This window comes from Triticum urartu, chromosome 4A (genome assembly GCF_056163025.1).
Source record: "Triticum urartu cultivar PI428250 chromosome 4A, HENAU_Tu73, whole genome shotgun sequence".
Classification (NCBI taxonomy): domain Eukaryota; kingdom Viridiplantae; phylum Streptophyta; class Magnoliopsida; order Poales; family Poaceae; genus Triticum; species Triticum urartu.
In genome coordinates this window covers 425823276-425846094 of record NC_141876.1, presented here as the reverse complement: position 1 = coordinate 425846094, position 22819 = coordinate 425823276, and the positions used below count along the sequence as shown (strand labels likewise).

General features: G+C 45.1%; 1 protein-coding gene across 1 annotated transcript; it reads left to right on the top strand.

The window, feature by feature from the left end:
* Positions 1 to 14070: 14070 nt before the first annotated feature.
* Positions 14071 to 16677, top strand: ECHIA (enoyl-CoA hydratase/isomerase A). The gene is made up of 3 exons (XM_048695414.2): positions 14071 to 14616; positions 15030 to 15312; positions 16459 to 16677. The coding sequence occupies exons 1-3, from the start codon at positions 14195 to 14197 to the stop codon at positions 16558 to 16560; spliced, it is 807 nt and encodes a 268-aa protein (XP_048551371.1). The 5' UTR covers positions 14071 to 14194; the 3' UTR covers positions 16561 to 16677.
* The last annotated feature ends 6142 nt before the right edge of the window (positions 16678 to 22819 follow it).

The window sequence follows — 22819 nt, the reverse complement described above, 5'->3', positions numbered from 1 at the left end:
GATTTGTCACTCCGTGTGACGGAGAGGTATCTCTGGACCCACTCGGTAGGACATCATCATAATGTGCACAATGTGATCAAGGAGTTGATCACGGGATGATGTGTTACGGAACGAGTAAAGAGACTTGCCGGTAACGAGATTGAACAAGGTATCGGGATACCGACGATCGAATCTCGGGCAAGTATCGTACCGCTAGACAAAGGGAATTGTATACGGGATTGATTAAGTCCTTGACATCGTGGTTCATCCGATGAGATCATCGTGGAACATGTGGGAGCCAACATGGGTATCCAGATCCCGCTATTTGTTATTGACCGGAGAGGTGTCTCGGTTAGGTCTGCATGTTTCCCGAACCCGTAGGGTCTACACACTTAAGGTTCGATGACGCTAGGGTTATAGGGAATAGATATATGTGGTTACCGAATGTTGTTCGGAGTCCCAGATGAGATCCCGGACGTCACGAGGAGTTCCGGAATGGTCCGGAGGTAAAGATTTATATATGGGAAGTCCTGTTTTGGTCGCCGGAAAGGTTTCGGGGTTTATCGGTAACGTACCGGGACCACCCGGAGGGTCCCGGGGGTGCACCAAGTGGGGCCACAAGCCCCGGAGGGCTGCATGGGCCAAGTGTGGGAGGGGACCAGCCCTAGGTGGGCTGGTGCGCCCCCCCACAAGGGCCCAAGGCGCCTAAGGGGAGGAGGGGGGCAAACCCTAAGGGCAGATGGGCCTTAGGGCCCATGCCTGGTGCGCCTCCCTCTCCCCCTCCACCTGGCCGCCACCCAGATGGGATCTGGGGGCTGCCGCCACCCCTAGGGAGGGAACCCTAGGTGGGGGCGCAGCCCCTCCCCTCCCCCTATATATACTTGAGGTTTGGGCTGCCCAAGACACACGAGTTCCTCTCCTTCTTGGCGCAGCCCTACCCCTCTCCCTCCTCGTCTCTTGCGGTGCTTGGCGAAGCCCTGCTGGAGTACCACGCTCCTCCATCACCACCACGCCGTTGTGCTGCTGCTGGATGGAGTCTTCCTCAACCTCTCCCTCTCTCCTTGCTGGATCAAGGCATGGGAGACGTCACCGGGCTGTACGTGTGTTGAACGCGGAGGTGCCGTCCGTTCGGCACTAGGATCTCCGGTGATTTGGATCACGACGAGTACGACTCCTTCAACCCCGTTCTCTTGAACGCTTCCGCTTAGCGATCTACAAGGGTATGTAGATGCACTCTCCTTCCCCTCGTTGCTGGTTTCTCCATAGATAGATCTTGGTGACACGTAGGAAAATTTTGAATTTCTGCTGTGTTCCCCAACAGTGGTATGAGAGCTAGGTCTATTGCGTAGATTCTATGCACGAGTAGAACACAAAGTAGTTGTGGGCGTTGATTTTGTTCAATATGCTTACCGTTACTAGTCCAATATTGTTTCGACGGTATTGTGGGATGAAGCGGCCCGGACCGACCTTACACGTACTCTTACGTGAGACAGGTTCCACCGACTAACATGCACTAGTTGCATAAGGTGGCTAGCGGGTCCAGTCTCTCCCACTTTAGTCGAAACGGATTCGATGAAAAGGGTCCTTATGAAGGGTAAATAGCAATTGGCATATCACGTTGTGGTTTTGTGCAGGTAAGAAACGTTCTTGCTAGAAACCCATAGCAGCCACGTAAAACATGCAAACAACAATTAGAGGACGTCTAACTTGTTTTTGCAGGGTATGCTATGTGATGTGATATGGCCAAGAAGAATGTGATGAATGATATGTGATGTATGAGATTGATCATGTTCTTGTAATAGGAATCACGACTTGCATGTCGATGAGTATAACAACCGGCAGGAGCCATAGGAGTTGTCTTTATTTATTGTATGACCTGCATGTCATTGAACAATGCCATGTAATTACTTTACTTTATTGCTAACCGGTAGCCATAGTAGTAGAAGTAATAAGTTGGCGAGACAACTTCATGGAGACACGATGATGGAGATCATGATGATGGAGATCATGGTGTCATGCCGGTGACAAGATGATCATGGAGCCCCAAGATGGAGATCAAAGGAGCTATATGATATTGGCCATATCATGTCACTATTATTTGATTGCATGTGATGTTTATCATGTTTATGCATCTTATTTTCTTAGAACAACGGTAGTAAATAAGATGATCCCTCATTAAAATTTCAAGAAAGTGTTCCCCCTAACTGTGCACCGTTGCGAAAGTTCGTCGTTTCGAAGCACCACGTGATGATCGGGTGTGATAGATTCTAACGTTCACATACAACGGGTGTAAGACAGATTTACACACGCGAAACACTTAGGTTGACTTGACGAGCCTAGCATGTACAGACATGGCCTCGGAACACAAGAGACCAAAAGGTCGAGCATGAGTCGTATGGTAGATACGATCAACATGAAGATGTTCACCGATGATGACTAGTCCGTCTCACGTGATGATCGGACACGGCCTAGTTGACTCGGATCATGTAATCACTTAGATGACTAGAGGGATGTCTATCTGAGTGGGAGTTCATAAGATGAACTTAATTATCCTGAACATAGTCAAAAGGTCTTCGCAAATTATGCCATAGCTCGCGCTTTAGTTCTACTGTTTAGATATGTTCCTAGAGAAAATTTAGTTGAAAGTTGATAGTAGCAATTATGCGGACTAGGTCCGTAAACTGAGGATTGTCCTCATTGCTTCATAGAAGGCTTATGTCCTTAATGCACCGCTCAGTGTGCTGAACTTCGAACGTCGTCTGTGGATGTTGCGAACATCTGACATACACATTTTGATAACTACGTGATAGTTCAGTTAAACGGTTTAGAGTTGAGGCACCGAAGACGTTTTGAAACGTCGCGAAACATATGAGATGTTTCGAGGGCTGAAATTGGGATTTCAGGCTTGTGCCCACATCAAGAGGTATAAGACCTCCGACGATTTTCTTAGCCTGCAAACTAAGGGAGAAAAGCTCAATTGTTGAGCTTGTGCTCAGATTGTCTGAGTACAACAATCATTTGAATCGAGTGGGAGTTGATCTTCCAGATGAGATAGTGATGTTTCTCCGAAGTCATTACCACCAAGCTGCTAGAGCTTCGTGATGAACTATAATATATCGGGGACATATATGATGATCCTTGAGATATTCGCGATGTTTGACACCACAAAAGTAGAAATCAAGAAGGAGCATCAATTGTTGATGGTTGGTGAAACCACTAGTTTCAAGAAGGGCAAGGGCAAGAAGGGATACTTCATGAAACGGCAAATCAGCTGCTGCTCTAGTGAAGAAACCCAAGGTTGAACCCAAACCCGAGACTAAGTGCTTCTGTAATAAGGGGAACAGCCACTGGAGCAGAATTACCCTAGATACTTGGTAGATAAGAAGGCTGGCAAGGTCGATAGAAGTATATTGGATATACATTGTGTTGATGTGTACTTTACTAGTACTCCTAGTAGCACCATGGTATTAGATACCGGTTCGGTTGCTAAGTGTTAGTAAACTCGAAATAAAAGGCTACGGAGTAAACGGAGACTAGCTAAAGGTGAGCTGGCGATATGTGTTGGAAGTTTTTCCCAAGCTTGATGTGATCAAGCATCGCACGCTCCCTCTACCATCGAGATTGGTGTTTGCATTGAGCATAGACATGATTGGATTATGTCTATCGCAATACGGTTATTCATTTAAGGAGAATAATGGTTACTCTGTTTATTTGAATAATACCTTCAATGGTCTTGCACCCAAAAATGAATGGTTTATTGAATCTCGATCGTAGTGATACACATGTTCATACCAAAAGATATAAGATAGTAATGATAGTACCACCTACTTGTGGCACTGCCACATAAGTCATATCGGTATAAAACGCATGAAGAAGCTCCATGTTGATGGATCTTTGGGCTCACTCGTTTTTGAAAAGTTTGAGACATGCGAACCATGTCTATTGGTGTATATGCATGAAGAAACTCCATGCAAATGGACCATTTGGACTCACTTGATTTTGAATCACTTGACACATGCAAATCATACCACATGGGCAAGATGACTGAAAGCCTCGTTTTCAGTAAAATGGAACTAGAAAGCAACTTGTTGGAAGTAATACATTTTGATGTGTGCAGTCCAATGAGTGCTGACGCGTGTAGTGGATATCATTATGTTCTTACTTCACAGATGATTTGAGTAGATGTTGAGTATATTTACTTGATGAATCATGATTCTGAATTATTGAAAGGTTCAAGTAATTTCAGGGTGAAGGTGAGAGATCGTCGTGACAAGAGGATAAAATGTCTATGATATGATCATAGAGATGAATATCTGAATTATGAGTTTGGCACAGAATTAAGACATTGTGGAAATTGTTTCACAACTAATACAGCCTGGAACACCATAGTGTGATGGTGTGTCCGAACATCATAACTGCACCCTATTGGATATGATGCATGCCATGATGTCTCTTATCGAATTACCATAATAGTTTATGGGTTAGGCATTAGAGACAACCACATTCACTTTAAATAGGGCATCACGTAATTCCGATGAGATGACACCGTATGAACTATGGTTTAGAGAAACCTAAGCTGTCATTTCTTAAAAGTTTGGGGCTGCAACGCTTATATGAAAAAGTTTCAAGCTGATAAGCTCGAATCCAAAGCGGATAAATGCATCTTCATAGGACACCCAAAAACAGTTGGGTATACCTCCTGTCTCAGATCCAAAAGCAATAAGGGATTGTTTCTAGAATCGGGTCCTTTCTCGAGGAAAAGTTTCTCTCAAAAGAATTGAGTGGGAGGATGGTGGAGACTTGATGAGGTTATTGAACCGTCTCTTCAACTAGTGTATGGCAGGGCACAGGGAGTTGTTCCTATGGCACCTACACCAATTGAAGTAGAAGCTTATGATAGTGATCATGAAACTTCAGATCAAGTCACTACCAAACCTCGTGGGATGACAAGGATGCGTACTACTTCAGAGTGGTACGTAATCCTGTCTTGTAAGTCATGTTGCTAGACAACAATGAACCTACGAGCTATGGAGAAGCGATGGTGGGCCTGAATTCCGGCAAATGGTTAGAAGCCATGAAATCCAAGATAGGATCCATGTATCAGAACAAAGCATGGACTTTGGTGGACTTGCCCAATGATCGGCAAGCCATTGAGATAAATGGATCTTTAAGAAGAAGACGAACGTAGACTGTAATGTCACCATCTATGAAGCTCGACTTGTGGCGAAGAGTTTTTCACAAGTTCAAGGAGTTGACTACGATGAGATCTTCTCATCCGTAGCAATGCTTAAGTTCGTCGGAATCATGTTAGCATTAGCTGCATTTATGTAATCTGGCAGATGGATGTCAAAACGAGTTTCCTTACCAGTTTTTGTAAGGAAAGGTTGTATGCGATACAATCAGAAAGGTTTTGTCGATCCTAAGGATGCTAAAAGGTATGCTAGCTCCAACGATCCTTCTAAGGACTGGAGTAAGCATCTCAGAGTTGGAATGTACGCTTTGATGAGATGATCAAAGATTTTGGGTTTATACAAAGTTTATGAGAAACTTGTATTTCCAAAGAAGTGAGTGGGAGCACTATAGAATTTCTGATGAGTATATGTTGTTGACATATTGTGGATCAGAAATGATGTCGAATTTCTGGAAAGCATATAGGGTTATTTGAAAAGTGTTTTTCAATAGAAAACCTGGATTAGGCTACTTGAACATTGAGCATCAAGATCTATGAGGATAGATCAAAAATGCTAAATGGTACTTTCAAATGAGCACATACCTTGACATGATCTTGAAGGTGTTCAAGATGGATCAGTCAAGGAAGGAGTTCTTGCCTGAGTTGTAAGGTATGAAGTTAAGACTTAAAGCTCGACCATGGCAGAAGAAAGAGAAAGGACGAATGTCGTCCCCTATGCTTTTGTCATAGGCTCTATACGGTATGCCATGCTGAGTACCGCACCTGATGTGTTCCTTGCCACATGTCTGGCAAGAGGGTACAAAGGTGATCCAGGAGTGGATCACTAGATAGCGGTCAAAATTATCCTTGGAGTAATAAGGACATGTTTCTCGATTATGGAGGTGATAAAGAGTTCGCCGTAAAGGGTTACATCGATGCAAGCTTTAACACCTATCCGAATGACTCTGAGTAGCAAACCGGATACGTATAGTGGAGCAACCATTTTGAATAGCTCCAAGTGGAGTGTGGAAGCAGCATTTATAATATGACCTAGAGATTTGCAAAGTACATACGGATCTGAATGTTGCAGACCCGTTGACTGAAACCTCTCTCACAAGCATAACATGATCAAACCCAGAACTCTTTGGGTGTTGGTCACATGGGGATATGACCTTGAGTGTTAATCACATATCGATGTGAATTGGATTATTGACTCTAGTGCAAGTGGGAGACTGTTGGAAATATGCCCTAGAGGCAATAATAAATTGGTTATTATTATATTTCCTTGTTCATGATAATCGTTTATTATCCATGCTAGAATTGTATTGATAGGAAACTCAGATACATGTGTGGATACATAGACAACACCATGTCCCTAGTAAGCCTCTAGTTGACTAGCTCGTTGATCAATAAATGGTTATGGTTTCCTGACCATGGACATTGGATGTCATTGATAACGGGATCACATCATTAGAAGAATGATGTGATGGACAAGACCCAATCCTAAGCATAGCACAAGATCGTGTAGTTCGCATGCTAAAGCTTTTCTAATGTCAAGTATCATTTCCTTAGACCATGAGATTGTGCAACTCCCGGATACCGTAGGAATACTTTGGGTGTGCCAAACGTCACAACGTAACTGGGTGGCTATAAAGGTGCACTACGGGTATCTCCGAAAGTGTCTGTTGGGTTGGCACGAATCGAGACTGGGATTTGTCACTCCGTGTGACGGAGAGGTATCTCTGGGCCCACTCGGTAGGACATCATCATAATGTGCACAATGTGATCAAGGAGTTGATCACGGGATGATGTGTTACGGAACGAGTAAAGAGACTTGCCGGTAACGAGATTGAACAAGGTATCGGGATACCGACGATCGAATCTCGGGCAAGTATCGTACCGCTAGACAAAGGGAATTGTATACGGGATTGATTAAGTCCTTGACATCGTGGTTCATCTGATGAGATCATCGTGGAACATGTGGGAGCCAACATGGGTATCCAGATCCCGCTGTTGGTTATTGACCGGAGAGGTGTCTCGGTCATGTCTGCATGTTTCCCGAACCCGTAGGGTCTACACACTTAAGGTTCGATGACGCTAGGGTTATAGGGAATAGATATACGTGGTTACCGAATGTTGTTCGGAGTCCCGGATGAGATCCCGGACATCACGAGGAGTTCCAGAATGGTCCGGAGGTAAAGATTTATATATGGGAAGTCCTGTTTTGGTCGCCGAAAAGGTTTCGGGGTTTATCGGTAACGTACCGGGACCACCCGGAGGGTCCCGGGGGTCCACCAAGTGGGGCCACAAGCCCCGGAGGGCTGCATGGGCCAAGTGTGGGAAGGGACCAGCCCCAGGTGGGCTGGTGCGCCCCCCCACAAGGGCCCAAGGCGCCTAAGGGGAGGAGGGGGGCAAACCCTAAGGGCAGATGGGCCTTAGGGCCCATGCCTGGTGCGCCTCCCTCTCCCCCTCCACCTGGCCTCCACCCAGATGGGATCTGGGGGCTGCCGCCACCCCTAGGGAGGGAACCCTAGGTGGGGGCGCAGCCCCTCCCCTCCCCCTATATATACTTGAGGTTTGGGCTGCCCAAGACACACGAGTTCCTCTCCTTCTTGGCGCAGCCCTACCCCTCTCCCTCCTCGTCTCTTGCGGTGCTTGGCGAAGCCCTGCTGGAGTACCACGCTCCTCCATCACCACCACGCCGTTGTGCTGCTGCTGGATGGAGTCTTCCTCAACCTCTCCCTCTCTCCTTGCTGGATCAAGGCATGGGAGACGTCACCGGGCTGTACGTGTGTTGAACGCGGAGGTGCCATCCGTTCGGCACTAGGATCTCCGGTGATTTGGATCACGACGAGTACGACTCCTTCAACCCCGTTCTCTTGAACGCTTCCGCTTAGCGATCTACAAGGGTATGTGGATGCACTCTCCTTCCCCTCGTTGCTGGTTTCTCCATAGATAGATCTTGGTGACACGTAGGAAAATTTTGAATTTCTGCTGCGTTCCCCAACAGAGGGACGGCCGGGGAGAAAGCACCGGAGCGTGGGGAGGCGGGGCAATGGTGGCGGAGGGTGGGGGGAGCGGGAAAGGGCGCGCGAAAATGTCCCTCCCGCCAAATCTCGCTGCGGATAGGGGCTGAGCTCGGGTCGGCCTCCCAACCCATGAAACTAGAGGTTGGGGGAGAAGATTTGCCATGCTCCGCAAAAATATTTGCGGGCCGGGGCGGGATGCGGGGTCTGGTCGGGCAGGTTTTCCCGCCCCGACCCGCACTTTGGCGGTTATTTTGCGGGCCGGGGCCGGATGCGGGGTCTGCTAGAGTTGCTCTTAGGACGACGGTTGACAACAGTCCCTGCTCCCGTGTCGCTCCCCCCGCAGGCCACCAGGGAGAGCCCTCCTTGCCGCCGGCCAGCAACCCCTCCTCCCCTCGGCGCCACCAGCGGGCGCCACCGGGGCAAAGCCTTCGTGACGTGGGCGGCGGCGGGGCGGTCTCCCTCCCTGATAGATGCGGGACAGCGGGGGGTTGCGCGCATGTCAACAGAACGGGGCGGTGGTCCTATCTCGGCTTCAGCGCTTCCTCTTCGACGTCGTGGTGGCCCAACCAGCGCGGCCTTGCTCCCGTTGCCCTGCAGCTTGCCTGGGCACGGGCTAGGACATGGTGGCGACGGATTTGGGGTCTCCTGCCTAGATCCAGTTGGTGGCATCGGGGGTTCATCCGGCAGCCCTGGAGAGTGGTGGTAGCGCGTGTGGTAGCGTCGTCTAGCTGGGGCTCTTCCTAGCTCGGTGTCGGACGGCTCCATGGTGGGGTTGTGGCTCCCGAGCGGCGGATCCTCTCGGGGGAAGCCGGGGCGGCGACCCCGAAAAATCGTGCGACAAGGTGGCACGGTGGTGCGATGGTGGTGGATGCGCTTGTTCCAACGGCATGGGCGGCAGCGCAGCGGCATACGACTTCCCCTCTCCATGGTGATGGCCAAATGTGATGACTTTGCCCCCTACTTCCCAGTTTGCTGCGCTCCGAAGACGTTATTGACAAGGCCAAGGAGAAATTCATGCGTTGTTGTGGCAGCGGGCAACGGTGACGCCTGTGGGCGCCGTCTCCTCCTTTAGGCGTTGCCATGGCCTTGTCCATCCCCTGCTCGACACCGGGGGAAACCCTAGGCTAAGTTCGTCGGGCCAGACAGCGGCGACGTTACAACGTCGTTTCCTTCTTGAAGGCGTTGCCTATGTGATCGATGTGTCTTTCGAAGGAGTAACTGGTGTTGGTGTCTCGTTCGCCTCGGCGGCGGGGCTTGGGGGTGCAGGGTTGTCATGTACCGGTTCTTGCTATGGGCATGAGCATCCTGGGCACTATGTACTCCATCATCGACGCCTCATCTGCGACATCTTCATTGAATTGGGCTAGCTCCTGTTGTCCACTTGCCGATCTCTTAGGCGCCATGATGGAGACTGCGTTGATCTAGTTTACTTTGGCGTTTTTGTCGAGCTCTGAGGTGTTCAGTTCGGTTGGGACGCGGCCTGTGTGCTCTGTGTCCACCCTCTCCGTCATTATTTGGTTTGAGTTTGAGCAAGGCGAGTTGTGTGTCGGTGTTATCTTAGTGGATGTTGGTGTTAACCATTTGATGTAGCACTTTGCCGAAAGGCGTTGTATTGGTCATCTTGATTATTTTTTCTATGAATATATCATACACATGCTTGTGTGTATTTAAAAAAGTATTGTCGAACGAAACGAATCGATCGCGTGCTGACATATTGTGATCCGACAAAGACGTGCTGTTTCGGCTGTGACGCCGGTGTTTCCAACCAAACAGATATTGCAGTTCTTTTTCCCCCAAAAAAAATTTTTGCAGTTCTTTTTGTTTTTTTTTTTGTTTTGAGGAGAAGAAAAATTGCAGTTCACAGGAATCAGAGTAGCCGTTGATGTTTTTGTTTGTAGGAGTAGAAGCGAAACCATGCGCACGGCACGTAACTGACACATGACACGTCACCAACCTTATCAGTTCCTTTTTCCGGAGAAAACAAAAACATCCAAGTAATACTAATAGTACTGGTAAGCGTGCACGTGTAACGCACGTCTTGACTAATATAAATGATAACGGTCACATAAATTTATAAACTATATTGGATGTTGTACAATTTAGCCATAACTTCAAATATCGTGTCAACTAAAATTGATTTCCATTCATTGTTTAGATCATATACATAGTATTTTGAAAATTCCACTGATCACATAAATAATAATAATAGGTACACCCATTTCACAATGCAATGCAACTTGTGTTAAAGAACAAAAAAGGAAAAACATGTACCATAAAAAGATAATCTATAAAACTTGTGGAAGAGTCACAAAATCAAGAAAATAACGAATGAATATGTCCTCTAGTTTAGGCTCCAGTCAATGTGGAGGTAACTCCAGTAATACATGTTCGGATTCAGCTGCACCCAACTCTTCTATTTTCTCCTCTTAACTGCCTACAAACTGTGCTCAACCACATCAGTGATGCGCCATCACCACGACAACCAGCACCAATTCCTTTACGCTCTCCTTCATCCTTTCGTCACTGGCGACAACCTGTACCCTGTCCAACCACACACCACCCTTGGCATGCAGAGCCAACACACCACCCTTGGCATGCAGAGCCACACCATAGTTGGATGCTAACAATATTGATCCAGGCGTGACCACACAGGCGAGCACTTTACAACTGGTATATATACATGTAACAATATGTAAATAACCAAAGAACAACAGCCAAACTACCAGATCAGAAATGTATTTGCCGAAGTCCAGGAACCGATCAGTTCAAGAAAGATACATGGGTGTTCAATGCGCTTTGAGGAAAAATGATTAAACATAAAATTCAATTAGAAGCGGCCGCAATGGTACATTGTTCCTGGAGTGAGGCATACCGTGCCACTAATATATTTATGTTAGGAAGACAATTAAAATGATTCTTTGAGCAAATATAATTTTACATATTCCTTCCAAATAGTACATCAAGGCAATGCTATTGTGCATGTCAAGGCATAGTACATCTATGAGCAGTGTTATTGTGGAAGTGAAGGCAGAGTATGACAACTTAGAAAATGCATGCAAGAGAATCTTCCGTTTCAAAAATACCCTATTTTACTTTTCAAGTGTTTAGAATTTTCCATCAAATAATTTGAAGTTTCCCACATTATTCATGGCCAGAGAACTGGATAGTTTTATATCGCTCATAAGCAGACTACTTTAATTTAAAGAAGCAACTATTCTAGACCTATATGATTAATTTTAAGGAAGTGTAAAAAAATACACTGCAGGAAACATGACTTACGGGTTGAGGTGTCATCTAAATAAAATTAATAAATTATTAGCATTAAGGGTATTCCAGTTCGGAAGGGCACAACAAATAAAGCTATTGGCTGTGATAATAGTCAATGTCTTCACTCATTTTTCATTCAAAGTTGTCTCTTTAAGGAGCAAAATATATGATGATGTTCTGCTAAAGAAGTGTATGGAAAGCAAGAGATACATAGCCGAATATGGTATATGAACTAAAGAGCATAAAACGGAAAGATCAATTCAAGCAATCCATGATACATGACATAAGTTTTAGCACCTTTGAGTAACCAAAGCTAAATTTTTTTACTGGGATGTTGGACTCTCATCATGTTAAGATGACGGTGACAGATTTCCTGCATTTCTAGCTTCAGTTCATGGGCAATTTTTTCTGCATCAGTTTCCTTTGATAATTTTCAAAAGCAAAGCGTACCATGAAATGGCAGTAGCAGACCTCCAAAAGTAGTTGCTGGAAGAAGTACCTTGCTTGTTGACAAGATAAAGCATACAAGTTACATGATTACATCATTAGATAATAAATAGAAGCATCTCCGATTAAATTTATTCTTCTTTACTAATAATGTAAGTGTTGTACATCACACAGGCTGCAAAGAAACTCTGAACATTCAATCCAATTGGAATTGCCAATAACATCGAAAGAGAGGTAACATGTTACCTAAATTAATTTTGTTACATCCACTTATTTTTATCTGATTCATTTTATTGTAAGGTAACATGCTACAAATTTAGCATGTACATGTGCAGGTGCAGTAAGTGGCAAACTCAAAGAGCAATCTAGTCCAACTTCAAAATATTGAACTATATGATTCAGAAATTAGAACACATGATATGTTCTCGAATCAATTTACACCTTTAAATCATTTAGTCAAGCAACTACCATACTAATTGTCATGTAGAGAAAAATCTGATGCATAATGCTTATCATTCTCAAATGTTGGTACTCCAGGAACACGGCATGAAATTGTACAGGTACAATACTCATGCATAAATCAAGGTTATTCCTCGCCGTGTTGTAAGCTTTATCTAAAGTTTACAATGATGCACGTCGGCCTTATCCACTGCAGTAGCTCATTCAAACAAATATAGTAGAGAAATGCAAGATCTATCATTAGCACACATAAATAAAATCATATTAACAACTTCATTCACACCCAATCGGCTGTTCCCCAGGTTGACTTATCAAATCAAATTAGTAAGTAGGCACAGCCAACAACAAACTGCTGAAAGATCCAACCTTTTATGTAAAAAGTTGTTGTAACTCATCTTCTAGTTATTGTAGAGAGCTGGAAGAAAACCGTGAGCCGCAAAAACTTGGCGAGAACCCATCCATCTCTTTTCTGGTCTTCGCGGTCACCGCAAGCACTAGCCTGATGCTCCTTCCGCTGCGCTCCTCCTATTCTGGTGACGCTGCCCAAGATTGAAGAACCACAAGAATTTGAATCAGAAATTGACAGAAATTACCTCCAAATAAAGCGCTAAGAAACCATTAAAATCCTATGAACTCAAATCCTACAAATCAATCGACCCGCAGAGCGCTAAGCCACCTTAATTAGTGGCATCTTCATGGGTGCAGACGATGAGGAGCCGCGGGCGGCGGCCGTGATGTCTGTTCAGCGGCGAGGTACCTGGGGTAGCAGAAGAGGAGCGGCGGCGCGGCGGCCCGCTCTCGCATCCGTTGGAGGAAGACTCGTGGGGCGGCGGTCTGCTCTCGCGTCCACTGGAGGAGGAGCGGCGGGGGCGGCGGCCTGCACCCGCGTCCAACGGAAGAGGACCGGCGGCCTACATGCGACAGCAGAGGAGGAGCGGCGGGGGCACCGTCCTGCTCTCGTCTCCGTCGGAGGAGCGGCGAGGACGGCGACCTACTCTTGCGTCCGTCGGAAGTGGATCGCCCGGGGCGACGACCTGCTCTCAGATGCATCGGAGGAGGGTTGGTGGTCTTCTCGTTTTCCGCGGCCTTCGAGTTTATCAACAGGAAGCCCGGAGCGGAGGCGCGGGTGCGGACGGCGCGGCGGTGCGTAGCGCAGGAGGCACAGGCGGAGGTTCTCCGGCAGCGGTCGAGGCGATGGCTGGCACGGCTGTAGCAAGAGGGCGGGCGAGGGGTGGGGCGGTGCCAAAACTGCTGGTTGCGTGAGGGCAGAGGGGAGCGACGTGGTCGGGGAACGATGTTAACCCAATGACAATGATTGGTAATTAATTAAGTAATGGCAATGATGGGTAATTAAAGCGTAAAACGCGTTTAGTATGTTGGAGGGATGTAGACCATCATATTGCAGGTTTTGATGGATAGGATGATTTGGTTCTTCGCCCTCTCTTTCTTTTATAGTGATAGTAGACTAGTACTCCCTCCATTTTTATTTACTCTGCATATTAAAATTGACTGAAGTCAAACTTCATAAAGTTTGACCAAGTTTATAGAAAACAATATAGACATTTATCATAATAAATGTATACGATGTGAAAATATATTTAATAATAAATCTAGTATTGTTGATTTGTTATTGTATATTTTAATATTTTTGTATATAAATTTAGTCAAAGTTTGTAAAGCTTGACCAAAGCTAAACCGCCCTGACTCTTCAGTTCGGTGCAGCACTTCGCAATTTAGAGTATAGTTCTCAAAAGTCAAAAGGTTGCTTGCACAAGCACATGGTCCCAAGCTGCGATCGATCAACCAACTCCAGACGCTAGCCCGATTTCATCCGCCCAGCTTGATGGGCGCCACTTCGCCGGACTCCGGCGACCTCATCCTGGTCGAGCCGGCGAGCCCGGGGTCCAAGGTCGCCATGGTGACCATCAACCGCCCCGATGCGCTGAACGCGCTGACGCGCTCGATGATGATCTCCCTGGCCTCGGCGTTCCGGCGGCTGGACGCCGACGACGGCGTGGCCGCGGTGGTGCTCGCGGGCCGCGGCCGCTCCTTCTGCGCAGGGGTGGACCTCACGGCGGCGGAGGAGGTCTTCAAGGGCGACGTCAACGACCCCGCCGCTAACCCCGTCGCCCAGATGGAGCTCTGCCGGAAGCCCATCGTCGGCGCCGTCGCCGGGTTCGCCGTCACCGCGGGCTTCGAGATCGCCCTCGCCTGCGATCTCCTTGTCGCTGGCCGCTCCGCCAAATTCCTCGACACCCACGCCAAGTGAGCTAGCTCTCCTCACACGCTTCTCCATCTCATTTCTGCACGGAAGTAAAATCCAACTTGGCTGGTGGTCAATCTGTTTAGTTTCTCAGTAGACGCTAATTAAAACTTCTTACTACTAGTTGAGCTGGAAAATCTCACTCGAACTCAATATACCCATGCCAGTGAAATTCTTCTGTGGGCAGAGCAAATGAAACACAAGATTTGCTGCAAATCTTTTTGTACTCCTGCAATTCAGTATGGGGAAATTTTATACATTGGAGTTGCTAGTGTTCAACACCTATGTTTGTACTACCTGAATTTGGGCGTGTCTGCACTGTCCTACAACTTACAAACCCTGCTCATGCCATTGCCGTTTCATCTGTGTGCTTTGCTTGTTGTCTTCTAATCAGCCTTTGTCCAATCTGATGTAGGTTTGGGATATTTCCTTCTTGGGGTCTTTCACAGAAGCTCTCTCGTCTCATTGGGCCAAACAGAGCACGAGAAGTGTCACTAGCTTGCATGCCTGTCACTGCTGAAATGGCTGAGAAGTGGGGGCTTGCTAACCACATTGTGGATGATAGTCAGGTGCTGAGTAAGGCCATAGAGGTCGCGGAGGCCATTGCGAGGAATAACCGCAACTTGGTGGTGCTATACAAGTCAGTTATAAATGATGGGCTTCAGCTGGACATGAAACATGCCCGAGCTCTTGAAAAGGTGCGAATTTATGAAGTGCATGACACAATTATGTATCCATGGCTTAACTTACAGCCAATATTTGTTGTTTCCATTCTATATGGTGCTGAAATTATGAAACTCTGAGGTGATCTTGTGAATGTTAGCAACAGTGTGTTAATGAAAAACCAGGCAGAATTAGATTGATTTGGTACACTAGAAATTTGACAGAATATCCATGAAACTGCTTTACAGTCTTAAATCCTCTTCGGTATCAACGACCATGCATTCTAGTTAATTTGTGTTCCTGTTTTTGGTAGCCCTTGTTGGGATTTGAAACAGGAAAAAGAAAATGAAATTTATTTGTTGCTATTTATGTATTCAGCTATTGCACCCTTGTTGCCGTTCTTGCAGTAGAATGATATTTTATCAATCTTCTCTGGAAACCATTGTAATACATCTTTTGAAAAGATAACAGACTTTAGGTTAACCTACCTCCCATAATAATGATATGATTCACGGAGGACACTAGAAGTCTTCGGTCAATAGTAGGGATGCAAGTGGGCGTCCCGCTTATCCCGCATAAGTAGGAAAATAGTGTAAACTAAGTTAAATCTGGGTGAGGAAATTATAGTTAAGTTGATCTGTGTATACTACGAAGCGGGCGGATCGGGCACCGCTCTGCACCCCTAGTCAATAGCATCAAGGGTACTTCCGTAAAAGAAAAAGAAAAATCATCAAGGGTAGGGAGATATGCATTCTTGGGGAAGTGTTTTGCCTGGCATGGGTCATCTTAGATAAGTTTGAGGAAAGGAGGTCATGGGTCATTCGGGAGACAGAAACGCTCTCTTCAGTTGTCATATGGGCACTAAGATGAATTTGTGGAAATTGATACCAATCCAGTTTGAGCTGTAAATGCTTCAAGGATCTCTTTAGCAATCCCAGCTTTGTTTTGTGCAAACTTTTAACCGATATATGGTCATGAAGAACTCGGCAGATCATATGTTAGCATCCACAGTATATTTATTGTACATTAGAAATAGTGTTCTTAGAAACGTATAAAGTCTTAATTTGATAGGGGCGAGCATTCTAGCTGAAAGAAACGGAAATTGCTCTTGTTATAGTTTCCAACTTTCAATACTCAGTGAAGACACACCTCTAATGTTAGCATTGGTGCTATGGTTTCAGGAAAGAGCTGTCAACTATTACAATGGCATGACAAAGGAGCAATTCGCAAATATGCAGAAGTTTATACAAGGCCGGAGTTCTAGAGCACCATCGAAGTTGTAGATGCGGTGCTCCGTGTGTATGTGCCTTTTTATTATATGGCTCCTTTTATTATAAAGCTTGTGGAAATGTTAAATTGTTACTCCTATTACTGGAAGACCCACGTTGTTTTACTTTGAAGTTTCTCCGGTCATCGCATTCCCCCTTTTTAGCTGCTGTAATGTTATCTGACGAACGTCAGCTGAGAAGTGGATGGCAGGTGAACACTTTTTTCTGGCAGTTTCGAACGATGGCAATTCTGAACAAAAAGTGTGTTTTTCTGAAGAAACTGCCATGTTGTTCCGAAGAAATCGTCATCTCTTCACAGCTAAATTACCAGCGAAGTTGTTCAAAATAGAGAACCTTCGCCAGGAGGGATGACATTTGCGAACTTTTTTCTGGCTGTTTCTTCCGATTCGTATGACATTTTTCTTCAAAACAGCATGACAGTTTCTTCAAAAGAAGACATTTTTCTTCTAAAACTGTCACCGTTTGATCTCACGTCGCAACTCAAACTAGCAAGAAAATGTGTCGCTTGACATGCCCTTTTAGGGACTGAGAGAATGTTCGTCAGTTAGTATTTTTGTTAGCTAAAAGATCACACGGCTTATATGGTATGTTTGGGCTGGTAAGGATTGACATCACATTTCATGTTTGCTTTGGTTGTTTGGGTTGTAGCCTTTGGATCTGCCAACATTTTGGCAAAATCACAGGCCTATGCTTGGTTTGGAACCATATAGCTTGCGGGAGGGCAACATAGATTGGCTAATGTTTTGGTTGGGTTCCAAAATTCTAATTCCCGGGAAGAAGCCAATACGACAGCGGGTTTATTTTTCTGTGGAAAATAAGTGGTGCATTTGGACTCGGTAAAGACATTGCATGTGAGACTCAGTCCATACAAATTGCTAGTATATATTTTTCTCATGGACTGTGCTAACTTCCACACGTACTGAAGTTAAGCAATAGATCCCCACGATTTCTCCCTAGCTTGCATGCATGCATTAGCTTCATCTTATTTTCTTTTTTTTATTTTTTATGCGTGACTGTCCATTAGCAATTAATTAGCAGCTACTAATCATATACGTACATGCAGAAAAAACGAAATTGATGATGCCATCAAAGATTCTTCCCAATGCGAAAATTTAAAATATTTTGTAGCTCAAACCGTTGGTCCGATTGAAAAATTGTTTTCATATAAAAAATTCGTCACGACGAGACCTTCGAAACTAGATCCCATGTTGGTATGTTTCGACGATATTTTTTTTCAGGTCAAAAATTACCACGCGTGTGCTACACGAGTTATCATACGGTTGTATATAAGTTATCATGTTATTTACGCAGAAATTACTGGGACATAAAAGATAGTTCTTGTAATTTTCTCTTCACATGCACATGGATGCATGCATTAGAAGGGAAAAAATGGATGCATCCTTGATTCTACATATTTTAAAACTTTTAAATGTGTTATAGGTCAAAGCGTCGGTCTGATTAGAAAATCGTTTTCACATAAAAAATCAGTTGCGACAAGACTTACGAAACTAGATTCCATGTTGATATGTTTTGACGACTTTTTTCCGTGCAAATAGTTACCGGGCCTGGGTTAAGTAAGTTATCAGCTCGGATGTGTGTCTATTATCATGTTATTACACATGAGTTACCGTGGTACATTTCCAACAACTATTTTTTCCGGGACAGATTTACCGCGGTGTTTGTGCACGAGTTACCATGTCTGTGGTTCATATATTACCATGCTATTTATGCATAAATTATCAAATTTATGTTTTCAAACAACTTCCACCCCCAAGGTTAAAGTTATCATGGTGTTTGTACATGAGTTATCAAGTCTATGGTACGTATATTATCGTGACATTTGTACGGAAGTTATCGGGAGGAGTATGTTTTCAAACTAATTTCTCCCTCCCACCACCCTGGGTCAAAGTTGTCGTGGTATTTATGCATAAGTTATCACGTATAAGGTGCGTACAGTACCAAGCTATTTACACAAAAGTTCTCGGGGTTTTTTAAACACCTTCCCACATCCCACACCCGTTGCCAAAGTTACTAAGACTAGGGTACAAAAGTTGTCAGGTTTGTGGTGTGTGAGTTACCGGGGGGTATATTTCATCAACCCCCCCCCCCCCCCCCCCCCATCGCCAAAGTTGCCAGGATTGGGGTGCATAAGTTATCATGTCTGCAACGTGTGAGTTACCGTGGGTATATTTCATCACCCCTTCCTCCCCCGCCCCCAAAGCTACTAGGACCGAGGCACATAAGTTATCAGGTCTACAACATGTGAGTTATCATGCTATCCACACAAAAGTTATCGGGGGTATATCTCATCAACCCACTCCCCCCCCCCCCCGGTCGCCAAAGTTACCAGGACTGGGGTCATAAGTTATCATGTCTGCGATGTGTGAGTGCACATAAGTAATCAAGTCTGCAATGTGTGAGTTATCATGCTATTCACACAAAAGTTACCAGGGGGATATTTAATCAACCCCCACTTCCCATGCCAAAGTTATCAGGACCGCGATACATAAGTTATTAGGTTTGTGATGTGTGAGTCACCAACTTAACATCCTATTCACATAAAAGTTACCACGGGGATATTTTATCACCCTCCCTCCCCGGCGCCAAAGTTACCAGGACCGGGGTACATAAGTTATCAGGTATGTGATGTGTGAGTTACCGTGCTATTAGGCTTTGCTAACTTCCGATCGTTCCGCTTTTAGTAAACGGATCCGAACGACATGCAGTCAAACAATGCATATATTACCATGTTATTTACACAGAAATTATCAGGGGATGTTATCAACATTTTTTCATTGGATCAAAGTTACCGCGGTGTTTGTACAAAACTTATAAGGTCTACGGTGCATAAATTAGCATGTTATATGCACAAAAGTTACTGGAAAGTGTGTTTTCGGGTCTGCGATGTGTAAGTTAGCATGTTATTTACACATAAGTTCCTCAGATCAAAGTTACCACGACATCTGTAAGTCAATTAACATGCATGAGGTGCATAAATTGCCGTGCTATTTACATACAAATTACCGAAGATGTGTTTCAAAGAAAAAATCCCACGTGAAAAATCATGTACATATGAGTTTGTCGTTTACGTGTACCTATTTTATAGCCAGAAGGGTTAATGAAAACCTAGGTTGCTGGGTTCTTTTTTTCAAGTTTGTATTTTAAATGATGTACAAAAAGTACCTATACCTAGTCATAAGAGAGAATTAGTCAAGCGATCCTGGAACGTCATCTAGTAGGCTCAAATCCCACTAGCTGTTTTTTTTTTCTTTTTCACTCGCATTTAGTATTGATACAAGGTCAAATAAAGTACTTGGATTACATAAGACACAGACTACTTGTTGGCGGGTTGGTTATTGACCTCGTCTTCGGATGAAGATGCCATGGTTCGAATCTTATGAAGGGCAATTATTTTTGCAGACAACATGTATTCTGTTCCCTGACTGAGATCGTACGTGACTATTGCTAAACTACAGTCGATTGTAATTTAGCTTTACCGTTTTCTCATACATAAACAAAATAGAGTTCACGCTTTAGGACCATCCTTGATGAGATAAAAATGAAGTCAGCATGCTATTCAACGCTTCACTAGGACCCTTTTCCGCCCCTATCCCTCGGCAACTAGGATAAACTCTCCCCTTCAGATTTGACCAATGAGTCTATGGATTCGTCTCTGTTGAAATATATTGCCCGTCTTTTATCAATTTGGACTTTTGGATGAGTTGGCTTGTGCATGAATTCAATATGATATCCGAGCCAAAAGGTCTTGAGTTTAAAACCCTGCCAATGTAGTATTAAATAAAAATGATTCGACGGCCTACATCTATCCCATGCCTAAGGACTAAAATAGTCTAGACGTGAGGAGGAGTGTTTAAATATATTGCCCCTCTCCCTTCATCAATTCAGGTGCAGCGCTCTTGTGGATGACGGTGCTTCTTCTGTTGGGGAACGTAGTAATTTCAAAAAAAAAATCCTACGTACATGCAAGATCATGGTGATACATAGCAACGAGAGGGGGAGAGTGTGATCTACGTACCCTTGTAGATCGACAACGGAAGCGTTAACTTGGTTGATGTAGTCGTACGTCTCCACGTCCCGACCGATCAAGCACCGAAACTACGGCACCTCCAAGTTCTAGCACACATTCAGCTCGATGACGATCCCTGGACTCCGATCCAGCATAATGTCGGGGAAGAGTTCCGTCAGCACGATGGCGTGGTGACGATCTTGATGTTCTACTGTCGCAGGGCTTCGCCTAAGCACCGCTACAATATTATCAAGGACTATGGTGGAAGGGGGCACCGCACACGGCTAAGAATATGATCACGTGGATCAACTTGTGTGTCAAGGGGTGCCCCCTGCCCCCGTATATAAAGGATCAAGGGGAGGAGGCCGGCCAGCCCTCTATGGCGCGCCAAGGAGGAGTCCTCCTCCTAGTAGGAGTAGGACTCCTACTAGGAGGGGGAAAGAAGTGGGGAGGGAGAGGGAAAGGGGGGCGCCGCCCCCCCCTCTCCTAGTCCAATTCGGACCAGGGGGGAGGAGGCGCGCGGCCCACCTTTGGCTGCCCCTCTCTCTCTCCACTAAGGCCCATATGGCCCATTACTTCTCCCGGGGGGTTCCGGTAACCCTCCGGTTCTACGGTTTTCTCCGAAATCACCCGGAACACTTCCGGTGTCCGAATATAGCCGTTCAATATATCAATCTTTATGTCTCGACCATTTCGAGACTCCTTGTTATGTCTGTGATCACATCCGGGACTCCGAACTAACTTCGGTACATCAAAACTCATAAACTCATAATATAACTGTCATCGAAACCTTAAGCGTGCGGACCCTACGGGTTCGAGAACAATGTAGACATGACCGAGACACGTCTCCGATCAATAACCAATAGCGGAACCTGGATGCTCATATTGGCTCCTACATATTCTACGAAGATCTTTATCGGTCAGACCGCATAACAACATACGTTGTTTCCTTTGTCATCGGTATGTTACTTGCCTGAGATTCGATCGTCGGTATCTCAATACCTAGTTCAATCTCGTTACCGGCAAGTCTCTTTACTCGTTCCGTAATACATCATCTCGCAACTAACTCATTAGTTGCAATGCTTGCAAGGCTTATGTGATGTGCATTACCGAGAGGGCCCAGAGATACCTCTCCGACAATCGGAGTGACAAATCCTAATCTCGAAATACGCCAACCCAACATGTACCTTTGGAGACACCTGTAGAGCACCTTTATAATCACCCATTTACGTTGTGACGTTTGGTAGCACACAAAGTGTTCCTCCGGCAAACGGGAGTTGCATAATCTCATAGTCATAGGAACATGTATAAGTCATGAAGAAAGCAATAGCAACATACTAAACGATCGGGTGCTAAGCTAATGGAATGGGTCATGTCAATCAGATCATTCACCTAATGATGTGATCCCGTTAATCAAATAACAACTCCTTGTTCATGGTTAGGAAACATAACTATCTTTGATTAACGAGCTAGTCAAGTAGAGGCATACTAGTGACACTCTGTTTGTCTATGTATTCACACATGTATTATGTTTCCGGTTAATACAATTCTAGCATGAATAATATACATTTATCATGATATAAGGAAATAAATAATAACTTTATTATTGCCTCTAGGGCATATTTCCTTCAGTCTCCCACTTGCACGAGAGTCAATAATCTAGATTACACAGTAATGATTCTAACACCCATGGAGCCTTGGTGCTGACCATGTTTTGCTCGTGGAAGAGGCTTAGTCAACGGGTCTGCAACATTCAGATCCGTATGTATCTTGCAAATCTCTATGTCTCCCACCTGGACTAGATCCCGGATGGAATTGAAGCGTCTCTTGATGTGCTTGGTTCTCTTGTGAAATCTAGATTCCTTTGCCAAGGCAATTGCACCAGTATTGTCACAAAAGATTTTCATTGGACCCGATGTACTAGGTATGACACCTAGATCGGATATGAACTCCTTCATCCAGACTCCTTCATTTGCTGCTTCCGAAGCAACTATGTACTCCGCTTCACATGTAGATCCCGCTACAACGCTTTGTTTAGAACTGCACCAACTGACAGCTCCACCGTTTAATGTAAACATGTATCCAGTTTGCGATTTAGAATCGTCCGGATCAGTGTCAAAGCTTGCATCAACGTAACCTTTTACGATGAGCTCTTTGTCACCTCCATATATGAGAAACATATCCTTAGTCCTTTTCAGGTATTTCAGGATGTTCTTGACCGCTGTC

Bases quoted from the DNA above. Each gene is read 5' to 3' on its own strand.
- ECHIA (XM_048695414.2), top strand. From the start codon at position 14,195: ATGGGCGCCACTTCGCCGGACTCCGGCGACCTCATCCTGGTCGAGCCG. The intron at 14,617-15,029 runs GTGAGCTAGCTC...AATCTGATGTAG, and splicing joins TTCCTCGACACCCACGCCAA to GTTTGGGATATTTCCTTCTT. The intron at 15,313-16,458 runs GTGCGAATTTAT...CTATGGTTTCAG, and splicing joins ATGCCCGAGCTCTTGAAAAG to GAAAGAGCTGTCAACTATTA.